The following is a 16,133-nucleotide window of genomic DNA, read 5'->3' as shown; positions in this document are numbered from 1 at the left end:
CCACAGTAGGTCATGGTATAGCTGTGGGGTATGAGGAAATGGGGCCTCATCCTTTGGGTACGTCCCACTTTCCTTCTATTAGGTGCTGCTGAGGGGCCCCCAGAGCTCAGTGGCAAAATTTGAAAGCTACAGATGTATTCAGTTCCTCACTCTACAGCTAAAGAAACCAAGACTCAGAGATGCAAAAAGACATCCTTGTTGGTGGCACAGCCAGAACAAGAATGCAAGGCCAGTGACCTTCAGGCTGGGATTGTAACCTCCTATGTATCCTCCAACCCAGCCAACCCACCAAGTATCAACTGATCATGTTTCTATGCCAGACACCTGGCTGGAGGTTTTAAATACCTCACAGCAACTCCTTCCCTGGGGTTTAGAATATTTTACCCCTTGTACAGATGAGAAAACAGTGCAGGAGAGGACTGGCAAAGAGAGAGAGAAAGGGGAAGATCCAGAGTGTTGGGCCTTGGGGCCCTTCTGTGTAAGACTTCAGTCCACGGGTTCTGGAGCCAGACTTATAGAGTTCGGTCCTTAGTTGGCCACTCTGAGCTGTGTGACTGCTCCAGGGCTGCTCCTTGCTCTGCAAAATGGGACTATGATAGTTCCTGTCTGTGATGGTCACTGTGAGTTAGTTCCCTGAGAACCAGTCCCCTCCATCTCTTTGGTAACTGACCTCTGCCACTCACTCCCTTCCCTAGCTACCCTCACGGTCAGGAGTGGTCAACAAGGATCTGCAAAAACATCTGTTCCCTGACAAAAAGACTGATCCTAAGAGAAGAAAGCCTTTTGCCCATGACCTCCTGCTTTTGAATGGATGAGATGGCTGGAGCTGCAGCCACTAATTTGTAACCATAAGGTGACAAACCCAAGACCCTTGAAAGCCAACCTCGAAAATGAGGGAACAGAAATGTGGAAAGAACTTGGGTCTTGAAGACATCAGTCAGTTCAGTCGCTCAGTTGTGTCTGACTCTTTATGACCCCATGAATTGCAGCACACCAGGCCTCCCTGTCCATCACTAACTCCTAGAGCTTGCTCAAACTCATGTCCATCATGTAGGTGATGCCACCCAACTATCTCATCCTCTGTAGTCCACTTCTCCTCCTGCCTTCAATCTTTCCCAGCATCAGGGTCTTTTCAAATGAGTCAGTTCTTCACATCAGGTGGCCAAAGTATTGGAGCTTCAGCATCAGTCCTTCCAGTGACTATTCAGGACTGATCTCCTTTAGGATGGACTGGTTTGATCTCCTTGCAGTCCAAGGGACTCTCAAGAGTCTTCTCCAACACCACAGTTCAAAAGCATCAATTCTTTGGTGCTCAGCTTTCTTTATAGTCCAACTCTCACATCTATACATGACTACTGGAAAAACCATAGCTTTAACTAGACAGCTTTGTTGGCAAAGTAATGTCTCTGCTTTTTAATATGCTGTCTGGGTTGGTCATAGCTTTTCTTCCAAGGAGTAAGCGTCTTTTAATTTCATGGCTGCAGTCACCATCTTCAGTGATTTTGGACCCAAAAATAAAGTCTCTCACTGTCATCTGTTAACTACTAAACTAGCCCTAGACCCCAAGCCTCCAGATTTCTCATTAGGTAAGCAATAGTTGCCTTATGGTTGAAGCTACCATAGGCTAGGTATTACCTGAACTGAAAGCATTCCCAGCTGACCTAGTGCCTCAAAGGATTATTGAACGTGCCCAGGTGACTTCAGTAGAGTGCCTGCTATATAATAAGCACCCAGTATATGGTATGGGGCTTTCCAGATGGCAGTAGTGGTAAAGAACCTGCCTGCCAACGCAGGAGACATAAGACTTGCGTTTGATCCTTCGGTTGGGAAGATCCCTTGGAGGAGGGCATGGCAATGCATTCCAGTAATCTTGCCTGGAGAATCCCATAGACAGAAGAGCCTGGTGGGCTACAATCCATAGCGTCACAAAGAGTTGGACACAACTGAAGTGACTTAGTATGCACACAATGTACGGTGTCTCTACCTGCCTCAGAGTCCCCTGCAGTGCGGAGGTGGCATTCCCATCCTCTCGTTCATGGATAGCTCTATAGTCAGAAAGGTAACATGCTGAGCACCAGGCACCTTGGACATGGAAAGACATCCTCACTAGCAGCTCCAGACTTCATGTCTCAGCCCCGAGTGAAAGGATGAGCTTAAGGTGAGCACAGAGGGAACACGAGGTGACAAGTCCAGGCCCCGGGGCCTTCTCTGTCTACCTCCAGGATCCCTGAGTGTGGGGTGCCCAGAGTTATTAGGATGGAGTAGATCACACTCATGCCCACACTGGGTGAGTCCTCCCGAAAGCTTCCCCTGATTAAATGGGGCCAAAGCTTGCTGTGCCCCAGTGTCCTCACTCAACCTCTCTCCTCTACGGGTAGAAGCGTCATCTGGTGCCTTGTTGAGCCGACATCTGAGTCAGCCCACTCCTTCTGTTCCCTCTTTATTTTTTCCCCTTTTGTCAGCTCCCCCAATACACTAGATTAGGAACTTGCAAAAAAGTAGAAGAATCCTCTTCCCCCAACTGTACAAACTGGTGGGTGACACGCCCACCTCATGCTCTGAGGATCCAGTTTTCTTTGAAGAGCTAGGATTCGCTCATCCCCACCCCCTGAAGCCTACAGCAGGGTCATGGCCAGAGCCCTGGGCCGTGAGGCAGGACACGGAGTCCCTCCTAGTGCTGACCCTGGCTTGCTGTGCCCTTCGGCAAGTCACTTCCCCTCTCTGAGCTCGCTTTTCCAGTCTAGTCTGGAAGGGTCCATGACTCCTTCTGTCTAGAAGATTCTCTCCCAGCGTCAGTGTCCTGGGATCTTTCCAAAACTCAGGGTTAGTATTATAGGTAAATCACTGCAATCCAGGAGGGCTGAGCCCCTAGCTAGCATACGAGCCCCTCCCTGTCCACCTTCAGTCAGCATGATGAATTTTGGGAAGACCAGCTGATTTCAGTAACAGCTGGGACAGAATATGCTTAGGGAGAGAACGCAGCTACTGCATGCCCTTCCTTCTCTCCAAATAAATACATAAAAATCCAAAGCTAAATACACTATAAATGGTTTTGTTTTTACTATCCCTTTTTGGCCCGGTCAATCCAGAGCTGTCTGCTTTTCCACTTTTGTTATTTTAGGACTATTTTCCAGTTGCTTGGGGAAATTTTCCAATCATGCTCTTCAAGGCTGGAACAGAAGTGGCTAGTTCTTTGTGGAGCCCACAAATGCAGGGGCATCTGTGCTCATGGAGGTTGGGGGTCCGGCGGCCGAAGCCCAGTCTGGACATGCAGCCCACCTTCGTTACATACAACGAGGTTGTAGCCTGGCAAGGAGCGGGGTTTCTCAATCCTGGCTGCACATCAGAATCACCGAGGGAACTTGAAACCATGCTGATGGCTGAGCCCCACTCTAAACCAAAGAAATCTGCATTTTTGGGGATGAGGCTGAGACACTGTGGTTTTTTATTTTTAAGTCTTTGAAGGCAGTTAGTGCAAATCACACTCTATCACTTAGTAGCCATATTACTCAGGGCTATCACTTAGTAGCCATATTTATCAGTGAGTTTCCTCACTAATAAAAATAGAGAGCCCCCAGAAATTCCCTGGTGGTCCAGTGGTTAGGACTTGGTGCTTTCACTGCAGGGGCCCGGGTTTGATCCCTCGTTGGGGAACTAATATCTCGCAAGCCACACAGTGTGACCAAAACATAAAAATTAAAAATAAATAAATAAAATAGAGAGCCCGCCCCCTGTTCTGCAGGGCTGTTGGAAAGATGAGAGATAGTACTTGGCAACACAGCAGACCTGCTGGCTGTGTCTTCTTCCCTGGTCCTAGCACCCTGAAGGGGAGAAAAGCGGCTTCGCTGATGCTTTTGCCAAACTAATATTGAATGGAATTGGTATCCTTGGCTCACAGTAGAGGAAGATGCCTTGAATGTGGCTGGTCCATATCACAACTCAGGTTACTGCAACTCTTGCTAACCCCTCACTACATAAAGCAATCTCGCAAGAGGTTTCATTCATTAAAAGACCACCTTGAGGTCTAGAAGCAATGACACTCCAGTAGCAACACTGAGTGCCCAGATCTTAGTTTCTAGCATTATTCTCCAATGAGAAATGGCTGAGCCTAGAACGAGGGCAAGAAATACATAAGATAGTCTGGAGCATCTTGTAACGTAAGAAAGTGAGGAAGTGCTCCAAACAAACAAATAGGTAAAACACACACAGAAAGATGGGGGTTCGTCAAAAGGGACACAGGAACCAACTGAAAGAGCTCCCGGTGGCCAAGGTTGAAACAATTTGAGCAACAAAATAATTATAGTAGTTTGAGGCTATATTGGGCCTCCCTGGTGGCTCAGTGGTAAAGAATCCAGTACAGGAGATGCAGGTTTGATCTGGGTCGGGAAGATCCGCTGGAGCCCTGGAGAAGGAAATGGCAATCCCCTCCAGTATTCTTGCTTGGAAATCCCATGGACAGAGGAGCCTGGTGGGCTACAGTCCACAGGGTTGCACAAGAGATGGACATGACTTAACAACTAAACAACAATGACAACACTGAGTTATAACTCAAAGCATAAAATAAATATCCATGAGTCCATACTGATAAAGTAGCTGATTGAATAAATAAATAGAGGAGAAGAGACAAATCCTTTGTGCAGAAGAATTTCAAATAATTTACATAGATGCTCTACCCTCAGGGAGGGGGAGCACATGTTCCCACTCCCTGAGTGTGGGCTGTGTAGAGTGACTTCCTTCCAAAGAGGACGGTGTGGAAGGGGGAGGGGAAGGAGTAACTTCACAGTGTAACCTGACAGGTGATCAAGGTCAACATCCACAGTGACGTCATGTTGATAATACGTACTTAGTCACCATGGGATGAGAATGGCACTTTGGCTCTGGGATCTTCCTCCCTCAAACCCATACCCCCATCTAAGTGAAAGTGAAAGGGAAGTCGCTCCGTCATGTCCGACTCTCTGTGACTCCATGGACTGTAGCCCACCAGGCTCCTCTGTCCATGGGATTCTCCAGGAAAGAATACTGGAGTGGGTTGCCATTCCCTTCTCCAGGGGATCTTCCCGACCCAGGGATCGAACCTAGGACTCCCACACTGCAGGCAGACACTCTACCATCTAAGCCAGCAGGGAATCCCCGTCTAACCATCAGACAAATCACAGGTAAGGGACATTCTACAAAACGCCTGACCAGTGCTCCTCAAAGCTGTCAAGATTGTCAAAAACAAAGAAAGTCTGAGAAACATACAGCCAAGAGGAGCCTAAGAAGACCGAGTATATATGATGTGGTGCCCTGGAGGGGATCCTGGAAACATAAAATGACATTAGGTAAAAACTAAGGAAATCTAAATACAACTGTGGGTGTTAGTTAATAATAAAGTAGCAATATTGGTTCATTAACTGTGACAAATGTACCAGACTAATGTTAGATGTTAACAGTGGGAGAAACTGGGTGAGAAGTACACAAGGGAACTCTCTGTACCATCTTGGCAACTTCTTTGTAAACGGAAGACTTCTAAAATAAAACTAAAAGAAAAAACACCCCACCCTTTGGGTGTAGAATGAATAAAGGTGGCTTTTGACTGCCTTGCTCTGAGTCCATGCAAATCAAAAAAGGGCCAATATGTTCCCAGCACCTTATCAGAGACGCAGGCTGCAGGAGATGGGGAGGGACTGGACGGGGGTGGGGGTAAGTGGGTGGGGATGTGGTCAAGGTCATACAGATAACTGGGACAAAGGGGCGGAATCTCCAGTCTCCTGACCACTGGCCCCAGACTTGATGAAGCACTGTCCCTCACCAGTGTCGTGAAGGCGTGGGCCGTGTGATCTTTGAGGACCCTCTGAACTCTCACAGCCTGGGGGCTATTCAGTGTCTGTATCTTTAAAAACTATGAAGCCATTGCACTGATGGAAATTCAGACAGTTCCCTGAGAGTGATACTATACAGCAAAGGGCCTTCCCAGCATCCCTGCAGATCACACCGTGCAGACTCTGCACTTTCTAGCTGTGTGACCTCAGGCAAGTGACTTAACTTCTCTGTGCCTTCATTTTCTTATCTGGAAATGGAAATGCCAATAACACGGACCAGAAAGACGTCACTGTGAGAATCTAATAAGATCATGCAAAGAACAACTTTGGGTAAAAGTGGGACAAGTTTGTATCAGGGCACGGGCCTCAGGGCTTTGCTTTCTGCTTGAAAATACAGAAGCTCAAGGGGAGAAGAAGGGGTGAGGGCAGAGAAGTGAACAGAAGGTGTCTCCTTCAGTTCTATGGTCCCCAGGGCTGCCCCAATCCCTGTGGCCACGGAGGGGGCAGTAAGGGGGCAGCAGTGGGAAGGGCCCAGCTGACCTCCTCCAGCTCCCAACCTGTGGTCTTAACAGTAGCCTGTGGTCTCACTCCTGGGATCAGATTCAAGGCTCTGGACACAGGGCTCAGCATCTGCCTCCTCCAGGAAGTCTGCCTGGATCAGCCCACCCGGACATGTTCCCTCCCTCTTCCAGGTCCCTCGCTGTCCTACCTTTCACATAGCACTTAGACATCTCCTCCCCGTGCCATCTCATTCACATCCACGCACAGAACTCGCCCTCCCAGACACTCTGAGAAAACAGTGGTAAGATCAAAGTTCATCCATCTTCATACGTGTTTAAGGTCATAGTTCACCCATCTTCGTACATGTCTCATACCCACACCCATCTGGTATTGGTTGAGCTCAGAAAGTCACTTCTTTTTCTTTCCTGCTATTAACTTTCACCCTTGTGAGGGGTGTGCTCTGGCTTAGCTAGGACTGGGGTCAAATCTCAGCCCTGTAACTCACTACCCATGTGACCCTGGACAGGTGACTTCACTTCCAGTGGCAGATGCTGCTGGGTCCCACCCACTCTTTTTAGCAGACCCCAGCCCTGCTTCCAACAGCCAGATTGGCATCTCTTTGCCCACTGGCTATTTCTGGCCAGAGTCAGAGCTTCTCATACTGAGAGCAGAAGGGAGGTGTTGGAACATGAAACATCACCCCCCACTGCCTGGAACCAACAGCTCTCAGGAGTTGGTCAATAACACCAGCTCCCTCAGCCCTCTGGGGGGAATGACCTTGAGATATGTGTTCTGCCCTGGCCCCCAAAGTGCCCCAGGAGAAGCCAGCTCCATGTGCCCTGGGGTAACCTGCATGAACGTGAAAGTGAAAGTCACTCAGTCGTGTCCGACTCTTTGTGACTGCACGGACTATACAGTCCATGGAATTCTCCAGGCCAGAATACCGGAGTGGGTAGCCTTTCCCCTCCCCAGGGGATCTTCCCAACCCAGGGATCAAACTTAGGTTTCCCACGTTGCAGGCAGATTCTTTACCAGCTGAGCCACAAGGGAAGCCCTTTATTAGGGTTAGGGTTGATTTTATTAGCTGTCTCCACTTTCTTGTCTTATTTTCCCACTTGTGGTCGCTAGGGTCACCTCCCAAATAAACCACTTGCAATCAAACCCTCAGGTTGGGAAGCCTTTGAGGTTTTGCCTTTGGGAAGCACAAACAAGGGCAGTTCCCCTCCAGCCTCAGTTTCATTATCTGTAAAATGAGGATCATGGCAGAGTCCACCTCGCAGGATTGCTGCGACGATTCAATGAGATGACAATCTCATTGTATTTGGTACAGGGCCTGACATTAATAAGCATGCTCCACACAGACCACTACTATTGTTTTGAGTAGGGTTTATCGCAAACTTTTTGAGGACTGAACCATTTGATGAAGTGGGCATGACTTACACCCAATGCAGTTCCCCTTGGGATGGGTCCTCACTCTCTGGTCCACCTCCGTCTACACACAGGCCTGGACACAACTCTCCTGATAACCCAGAAAGGTCCAGAAAACGGCCACCCTCAGCACTGCAACCTTGCACTTGGGCCTGTTTTTCAGCTATATCCTCCCCTCAGATCCTAATAGGAGAGTGGATAACCAACCAGGCCTGCAGCCTGGCAATGCTGACCGGAACACCTGCTGGTGTGAGTCTCCAATTTTATTTTCTATGCAGTTTCATCATCTGCTCTGAAGCCTTCAGTCAGTTCAAAACGGAAAGCCTTTAGGTGGGGGAGGAATGAAACAACAAACCTAGTTTTCCTGAGGACTGTAGTCTCCCTGCCTGCCCCCTCTAACCCTGCCAGGCTGATCTGGTGCTGTGGTGGGGCTGGGAAGGCTCACAGGGCACCTACCTCATACCTGGGGGCAGCCTCCCTTTGCTCCCTCGGATTCTGCTTGGTCTTCAGGCCGCTATGGGCCCCACTCACTATGGCAGGGGCCTCTGTGGGGCTTACTAGAGGCCTCATGTTGTTGTCGCTGCCGTTGTTCAGTCATTAAGTCGTGTCCAACTCTTTGTGACTCATGGACTGCAGCACGCCAGGCTCCCCTGTCCTTCCCTATCTCCTGGACTCTGCTCAATTTCATGTCCATTGAGTCAGTGACGCTATCTAACCATCTTATCCTCTGCCACTGTCTTCTCCATAAGTTCCAGTAATTCCAAAGTTCAGGTACAATTGCCAAGTTGATGGATTTTTATCCAGTCCATGGTAAATGAATCCACTATCCACCTGAGTCTCCTGTGTTTAGGAGCTTGGACTATTCCCCAGAGCGTAGCGATGCACACCACACTGAAGGTGAGAACAACACAAATGGCTGAAAGATGTGATTCTATCTGTGTCAAATAAACCCTGTACATGGGAGCTCCCCAGCCACCTGGGTTCAAATGCCAGCTCGGGCACTGGCTCACTGTGTCCACCTGGGGACACTCAACTGCATGGTATCTCAGTTACTTTATCTGTAAAGTGGGCATAATAGTAACATCCATCTCAGAGGGCTGCTGTGAAGATAACCCGCACTGGAGAACTTAAACTGTGCCCAGAATACAGTAAGTGCTTGGTGAATGGCTTCCCTCAAGGCTCACATGGTAAAGAATCTGCCTGTGATGCAGGAGACCTGAGTTTGATCACTGGGTCAGGAAGATCCCCTGGAGGAGGGCATGGTAACCCACTCCAGTATTCTTGCCTGGATATTCCCATGGACAGAGGAGCCTGGCGGGTTACAGTCCACGGGGTCGCAAAGAGTTGGACATGACTAAACAACTAACCCTTTCACCCTTTAGGAAATGCTAGCTATTACAGATGTGGGGGTCTGAACGCGAGATGAACCGGACACACACGTTCAGCAAAAATGACTTCTGGAAGCAGACCGGTGGCTGTCAGGGGCCAGGGGAAGAAGGAATATGGAGTAACTGCTCAATGGGTATGGGGCTTTATCTTGGGGCAATGAAATATTTTGGAACTAGACAGAAGTGCTGCTTGCACAACCTTGTGAACATACTAAATTGCTCACTTGAAAAAAGCTGATTTTATGTTATGTGAATTTCACCTCAATTTTAAAAAGCCCCAAACAAAAAAAGACTTCTGTGTAGTGGGTAGGTGGAAAAAGAGTAGGTGGCAAAGACCTTTATCAGACACTTTACTTCTTTATCATTTCTGTCCAGCTTGATTTTTTTTTACAGTAAATATATATATATATATATGTATATATATATCGCTTTTAAAATTAAACAAATTTTAAAAATTTAAAGGAAGTAGCATGTACGGGGGTGGTGGAGGGTGGGTGGGATTTGATGAGCTCTGACTCATATTCTATCATGTACCTATCTATCTTCCTCTGTGATGTTTATACCATGGGGAGGAAAATACTATTAATGGCCCCATTTCAAAGAGAAAAGTGAGGTTCAGAAAATTTAAGCCATTTCCCAACTCACAGAGCCTGACTCAAAACCCCCCCACTAAAAAAAACCACTCAAACAAGAGAAACCTTTCAATTCTATCACACAGCCCCTCGTCCTCACATGTAAAATAAGGCGGATGTAAAATGATTTCTCGGGTTCCTCGGGCTCTGATACTCTCTAGTCCCTGGATGCCTGGCTGAGTTCTCGAAGTGCCAGTCCTGCTTGGGACACCCAAGTGTCCAGACACACCCCGCTGGCCACGCTGCCCGAGGCTCGGCAGCGGGACACTTGCTCTCCAAGGCAGAAACCAGACGGCCCAACAGTCCCTCAATCCTGAGTTCTGGTTGGAACGCTGATAATCCTAAGAAGAGAGCAAACGTGCAGGCAGAGGGCAGCTACTTCCGTGGGAGCTGGAGCAGCTCCTTACAGCTGTACCCGCCCACCGGCCACGAGGTGGAGAGACCACCCCACTCACCCCGGCCGCCTCCCGGTGTAGGATCCTGGCCGCCTCCACCCGGCCCAGACCCAGCTGCAGCCACACCGGGCATGTCTTGACGAGTTTCTCCAGGACGCTGAAGTCCCGGCGAGGAAGGCAGTTCTTCAGAGTGCCTGGCAGGCCGGGCCCCACGCCATCTTCCTCCTCCTCTTCCTGTCTTTCTCCTTTGCCAACATCTGGAATAGGACTGCGAACAGAATAGAATGATCAGCGCATCCTGACGCAGGTCCAGAGAGGACTTGACAACAAATGGGGATTCAATTCTTATTGGATTGAATAAATCATGCTTGCTTATTCAGCATCTGCATAGCCAGGGCCTTTGGGGGAATTAAAAAATGGACAAACCATGATCTTCACCTTAAGGCATTTAAAATGAGTAAGACATACACAGAAACAAAGAGCTGTAGCACAAGATCAGACTAACATAGCAGGAGGACAGTGCAATGGAAGGAGCCAATTCCAACCCAGGGTGGGTTCATGAAAACAATGGCATCTGAGCACAGACCTGAAGAGAATTAAAAAAACACAACAACAACTTCTTAACTGAAGTGTAACTTACATACAGTAAAATGCACTAGTCTTTAATATACAATTAGACAAACTTTGACATATGTCTGCACCCAAGTAACCATCACCCAGATCAAGACAGTTGTGCTGTCCAGTATGATAGCCACTAGTCATACCAACTCTTGAGCTGTCTGAACTAAGACGCACTGTAAGTGTAAAATACACACAGGACTTCAAAGACTTGGTATGAAAAAAAAAAAGACCACAAAATAGTTCATTAATAATATTTTACATTGATTGTGTATTGAAATGATCATTTTTGGACATACTGAGATAGAACATCATTAAAATTAATTTCACCTCTTTCTTTTTCCTTTTTTAGTGTGACTACCAGAAAGTGTAAAACTACATAAGGGGCTTGCGTTGTATTTCGGTTAGATGTGCTGATACAGACATTTCCAGGTTTCCCTGTCTCTCTCCCAGCCAATCCTCAGGATGAGGATGTAACAGGTCAGGGCCCCTGGGAAAGGAGGAACATCACAGGCCTGAGAAATGGCAGGGCAAGTAGAGGACCGGCCCAAGAGATTCCAGGCTCTCCACAACACGCTTGCTCCACCCGACCCCCTACACACACATGCACGTGAGTTTGATTCCAGAAAAGGAGGAAGAGCATCTTGGTGCCTCAAATTCTGAGTCGGGGGTAGGGTGGGGCTGTGTGGTCTGTTTGCCTGCTACCTGAGGAACGAAATCTCTCAGGGTTTGTTTGTTTTTTAGCTGCGCCCTGACCAGGGATCAAACCTGTGCCCCCTTCAGTAGAAGCATGGAGTCCTATGCTACCAGACCACCAGGGACTTCCCAGGGGTGAAAACCTTAATCAGATAGAAAGGGGCAGTTATAAAACCAGGGAGATGCAGCTGGTGCCTCTCCTTCATCCTGTATCCCTGAGATGCTGGCGAAGGGCACCAGAGATCAGGGTGGCATCTGCTGTTAAGGAGCTGCCTGGGGGTGGGGTAGGATAAGCCCTGCTAGAGGCACAGAAAAGTGGAACCATTTGCTGAGGTCAGAGGACATGGGGGACCCAGGAGTCCTGATGAGAGAACAGCATTCCCTAGAGGGGAGGGCGGGGGTCCTGGTGGTTCTCTGGGTGGTGGGGAGGCTGGGAAAGTGAGGTTAAACGGGTTCAGTTGTGCTGGATTTTGCAGAGACCAGACTAGAAAGTTATGTATAGTGAGAGATCCAGCAAAGGCAGTGTACTGAAAATTCCCTCTTCTGATGCTCCTCACTCCTAAATCCTTCTAGAAGCCTGCCCTCCCTCCCTGGAAGCTGCGTGTGTCAGGGGTTCTTATGAATTTCTCCTCTGGGTCCACATAAGAGTGTGCCAGGTCACCAGGCCAACAGGAGTGTCCAGGCAGCTGCAGGCGTCATGGGGCTGGGAGGGGCAGCTGGGGGGCATCTACAGGCTGTGGAATTGGGTCTCATTTAGAGTTTGAGAGCAGGGCAGCCCAGCTCATTCGGACATGACCTCTTCCCAGACCCCGAAGTATGGTCCACATCTCCTCTGGGAAAGCAGTAAAGACAGCGGAGGCCAGAATCACCCAGAAATACACATTCTTGGTCTTCTAGGTTCTTCTAGCCTTCCTTGGAAGCACAAAAATATCTTCTGGCACCAAAAGGCTTTATAATCATCCTAAAATCTTCTTGCTTGGCCCCAGGCTTCCCCTCAGAGGCCAATTAGGACTCTAACAGCCACTGGAGGGAGAGCAATTGGCTCCCATTTCCTCTCTGCCACTAACTAGGCTTAGGTTGCTTAGTGAAGCCTGTGAGAACATCTGTTCCCTCTTAGGGCCTCAGTTTTTGCATCTGTACAATGGGGAGAAGTGGCCTGGAAGACTCCTCTATTTGCCAGGTGGCCTAGGCAGGACCTGGACTTTCGGGACAAGGGTCCCCATTTTCTCTTGTGGAACCAAGATCAAACAAACTTTGAAAGAAATGAGAAAGTTCGCCTTGAATTCATTTATACTATGAATATTTTCTGAGGTCCTGAACACACCAGATGTTGTTTCAGGCATTGGATTAGAGCAGAGAACAAAACAGTTTAAAAAGGAGAAAAACCCCTCATCTCTGGAAGAGGAGTCAGGCCACAGACAAGGTGAAGGGGTGCCCTGCGGTGTTAGATGGTGCTGAGCACTGGCCAGGCAAGCAAAGGGCTGGGGTCAGGGGAGCCCTCATTGAAAAGACTGAGTAACATCTGGATGCAGACAGCTGGGGAAAAGATTCCAGACTCAGGGGCACCAAAGGCCTCGAGCAGCAGGCTTGAGCTGCCTGGTCCAGGAGGAACCACGAGGAAGCCTGGGGGTGGCAGGAGGTAGAAGGGTGAGGGTGGGAGAAGGTGAGGTCAGGGACTAGGGGGCTGGGGGGGTGTCTCTCTAAGGATTCTGGATCTACTTGGAGAGTTGCCTCTAAATCCACATATATAAGCACCTTCCCTGGGCTTCTGGCTAGCAATTTGCTCTCACCAGCCCCTGGGCTTTCTTGGCAAGAAGAAATGGACTGGTTAAGATGTGGTGGGGCCTGGCTGGCCTCTGGGCCCACAGAGATGAACCCAATCCCCTATCCCCAGCCCCCAGCAGTCCCACCTGCATCTTGAGGTACAGGCTACTGCTTTCAGGGTGACCAAGTAGAAACTCTGCCCCAGGCTCCAGCACCAAAGGGACTGTGTCATCTCTCCTTTTGTGATCATGTCGCTGCCCCGCTCTAAAACTCTCAATGGCTCCCACTGATGGAAGAGTCCAATCCAGTCCCTGATACTGGAGGCATTCCCATTTGGAGCCCCCAGCCCACAGGAGGAGGCCGCTGTCCACCACCCCTGCAAACCTGCACATCCCCCCTTGACACTCTTGCTCCAGCTATTTTGTCTACCTGCAGTACCTCCAGATTCTCTGTGACTTCCTCTCAACAGGGAGGCAAACATTTATTAGACTAGACACAGAAAGCAAGAACCATAAAGGAAAAGATGGATAAGTTAGTCATATAAACATTGAAACCTGTGCCCATGAAAACACCTCATGAAGAAAAGAAGATTCAAAAAAAAAAAAAACCCCTTAAAGACTCAAACTACAGGCTAGGAGCAAATATTTGCAAAGCATGTATCTGATAGAGATCACACAAATTAATTTTCTAAAGGGGCTTTGAGGATGCTTCAAAGAAGACGACATGTCCAGGAAGCAGGTAAAAAGTGCTCGACATCATTAGTCATTAAGGAAATGCAAATTAAAACCACAACAAGATACCACGACACAACCACTAGGATGGCTAAAATTAAAACGACTGATAACATCACATGTTGGCAAGGACGGGAAGTAAACAGAACACGCATGCTTTATTGGTGGGAATGCAAATTGGTACAACCACTTTGAAAAAAGGCAGTCTTTTCAAGTCAGCTTTCATATACACCTGCCCCATGGCTGAGACATTCCACTCATAGATAAGTACCCAAAAGAAAGGCAAAAGGGAAAGACCTCTCCTTGAGTGTTCATATCAGCTTTATTCCTAATAGCCCCAAACTGGTCCAGACATCCATCGATCAGAGAATGAACAGACAGGGGTACCTCACACAGTGGGAAAATATTCAACAACGAACAGGAACCACTGATATACACCATCCCGTGTATAAACCTCAAAAACACTGCTGAGAGAAAGGAGCCAGATGCCAAAAAATACATATGATATGTATCCATTTATATGAAGTTCAGCTGGTACACTTAGCTAAGTATATTTACATTTTATTATACGCAAATTTTATACCAAAACAATAAAAAAGAACCATAAAGAAATACTGAACTCTAGTTAGTGATATATGTGCTAAATATTCTGGGGTGTCCAGAAGTTTCTTCAAAATGCAGAAGAAAAAATAAGGTGGAGAGACAGAGGAATAAACAAAAACATCAAGGGTAAGTGCTTACTCCAAAATTATTTTGACTCTTCTGTATGTCTAGTATATTTTTTATAACAAACCACTGGGGATAAAGTTTTCCCATCCTTCAGGGCCCATTCAGAAGAAGGCTGCCTGATGCACTACAAGCCCTAGGCTTGTGTGATCTCTGGCCAGATCCTTTACTTCTCTGGGCTTCCATTTATTCACGTGTATAAAAATACTTCATAAGATAGTTGTGAAAATTTGATGGGACATTTGTCAAGAACTTGGCAGAGTGCACACAATTCAGGAAATGCTAGCTACTGTTTCTCTTTCCAACTCGCTAATTGGAATTCTTATTTTCCTCTTCTCACTATACTTCTCCCACATTGCAGCCTTGATTTTAGGACTCAGCACATTTCGAGTGGGGCACACCTTTGTGTATTGCACTCATCTTGGACCCAAGTCAATATCTGAGCCCAGTTCAAGTTCAAGTGCCAGGGAACCATGGCTTGACATGAACAAAAAAGCCAATTTCGGGGCACAGAAACAAATAACTTGGAGGATCCTTTTTATAACTTGAGCTCAGCTAGTGCCGGTGAAAAGACAAATAAGACCTGGGGTTACTGCAGAAACCTTCCAGACATGAGCACTGAAGGGGCTACGTGTGGCCACTCAGACTAAATGCTCAAGAGGCCAAAGGCTCTTAAGATGCTGCTTTCCAGGAATTGTCCAAGTTGTTCAACGTTCTCCTTCCCCTCTGGGTGGTCGAGGGTGGAAGTAACAAGGGTTTGCTCAGGGCCCTCTAAGTGGTGGCTTGGTAGGATCGGAGGCTTGGAGTGGAAACTCTAAGTTTCAAAGGCTACAGCAAGGACTATAAGTTAGCGAAGGAGCAGCTGAGTCTGGGGGAGGTTTGGGCCTTGCACCAGGTCACAGGAGCAGCAGAGCCCTGGAGGGACAGAGTGGCAGGGACACCTGCTCTGACCAAGCCAAGTAAGGAAGGGTAATGGGGCCAGGAAGACGCCCCTTACCCTCTGAGTCCCTGATGACCTTGAGCCTCAGGTCACTTGAGCTCTCTGGATGCCCACTTGTGACTATTAAATGCTGGAGCTGATGCTGGAGCTCCAGGCTGGACTGTCGGGCTCGAGCAGGATGGCAGAGGTGCGAACACCCTGAGCCAGCATCATGCAGGCTGTTGCACTGCCATGATCACGGTCATTAAACAGCTTGGCCACACCAGCTCTGACTTTGAGGGACCATCACTGAGCCCACGCGACAGCCAATATGTCATCTGCTGGCACAGTCAACCACCCCAGCACCCACACCCTCCTGCTCACCAGCCAAGCTCCAGCTGAGGGCTCTGCGAAGGCAGCCACCAGAACCCCGAGTAATGAATGGCACTGTTAGCACAAAATAATGAGCCCAGACACTTGAGGGCAATTCCACCAAAAAGAGAAATCCTTCCATGACTTGTTTCCCTTCTGCTT

General features: G+C 48.3%; 1 protein-coding gene across 1 annotated transcript in view; it reads right to left on the bottom strand.

The window, feature by feature from the left end:
* RIN3 (Ras and Rab interactor 3) overlaps positions 1 to 16,133 on the bottom strand; it is a 136,034-nt gene that overhangs the window by 84,454 nt on the left and 35,447 nt on the right. Inside the window, exon 2 of the mRNA XM_024982108.2 lies at positions 10,206 to 10,413. Within this exon, the coding sequence (XP_024837876.1) occupies positions 10,206 to 10,413 (208 nt within the window). The remainder of the gene's footprint in view (positions 1 to 10,205; positions 10,414 to 16,133) is intronic.

This window comes from Bos taurus, chromosome 21 (assembly GCF_002263795.3).
Source record: "Bos taurus isolate L1 Dominette 01449 registration number 42190680 breed Hereford chromosome 21, ARS-UCD2.0, whole genome shotgun sequence".
Lineage (NCBI taxonomy): Eukaryota > Metazoa > Chordata > Mammalia > Artiodactyla > Bovidae > Bos > Bos taurus.
The sequence above is the reverse complement of the archived record's forward strand: the minus strand, read 5'-3'. Positions and strand labels throughout refer to the sequence as shown.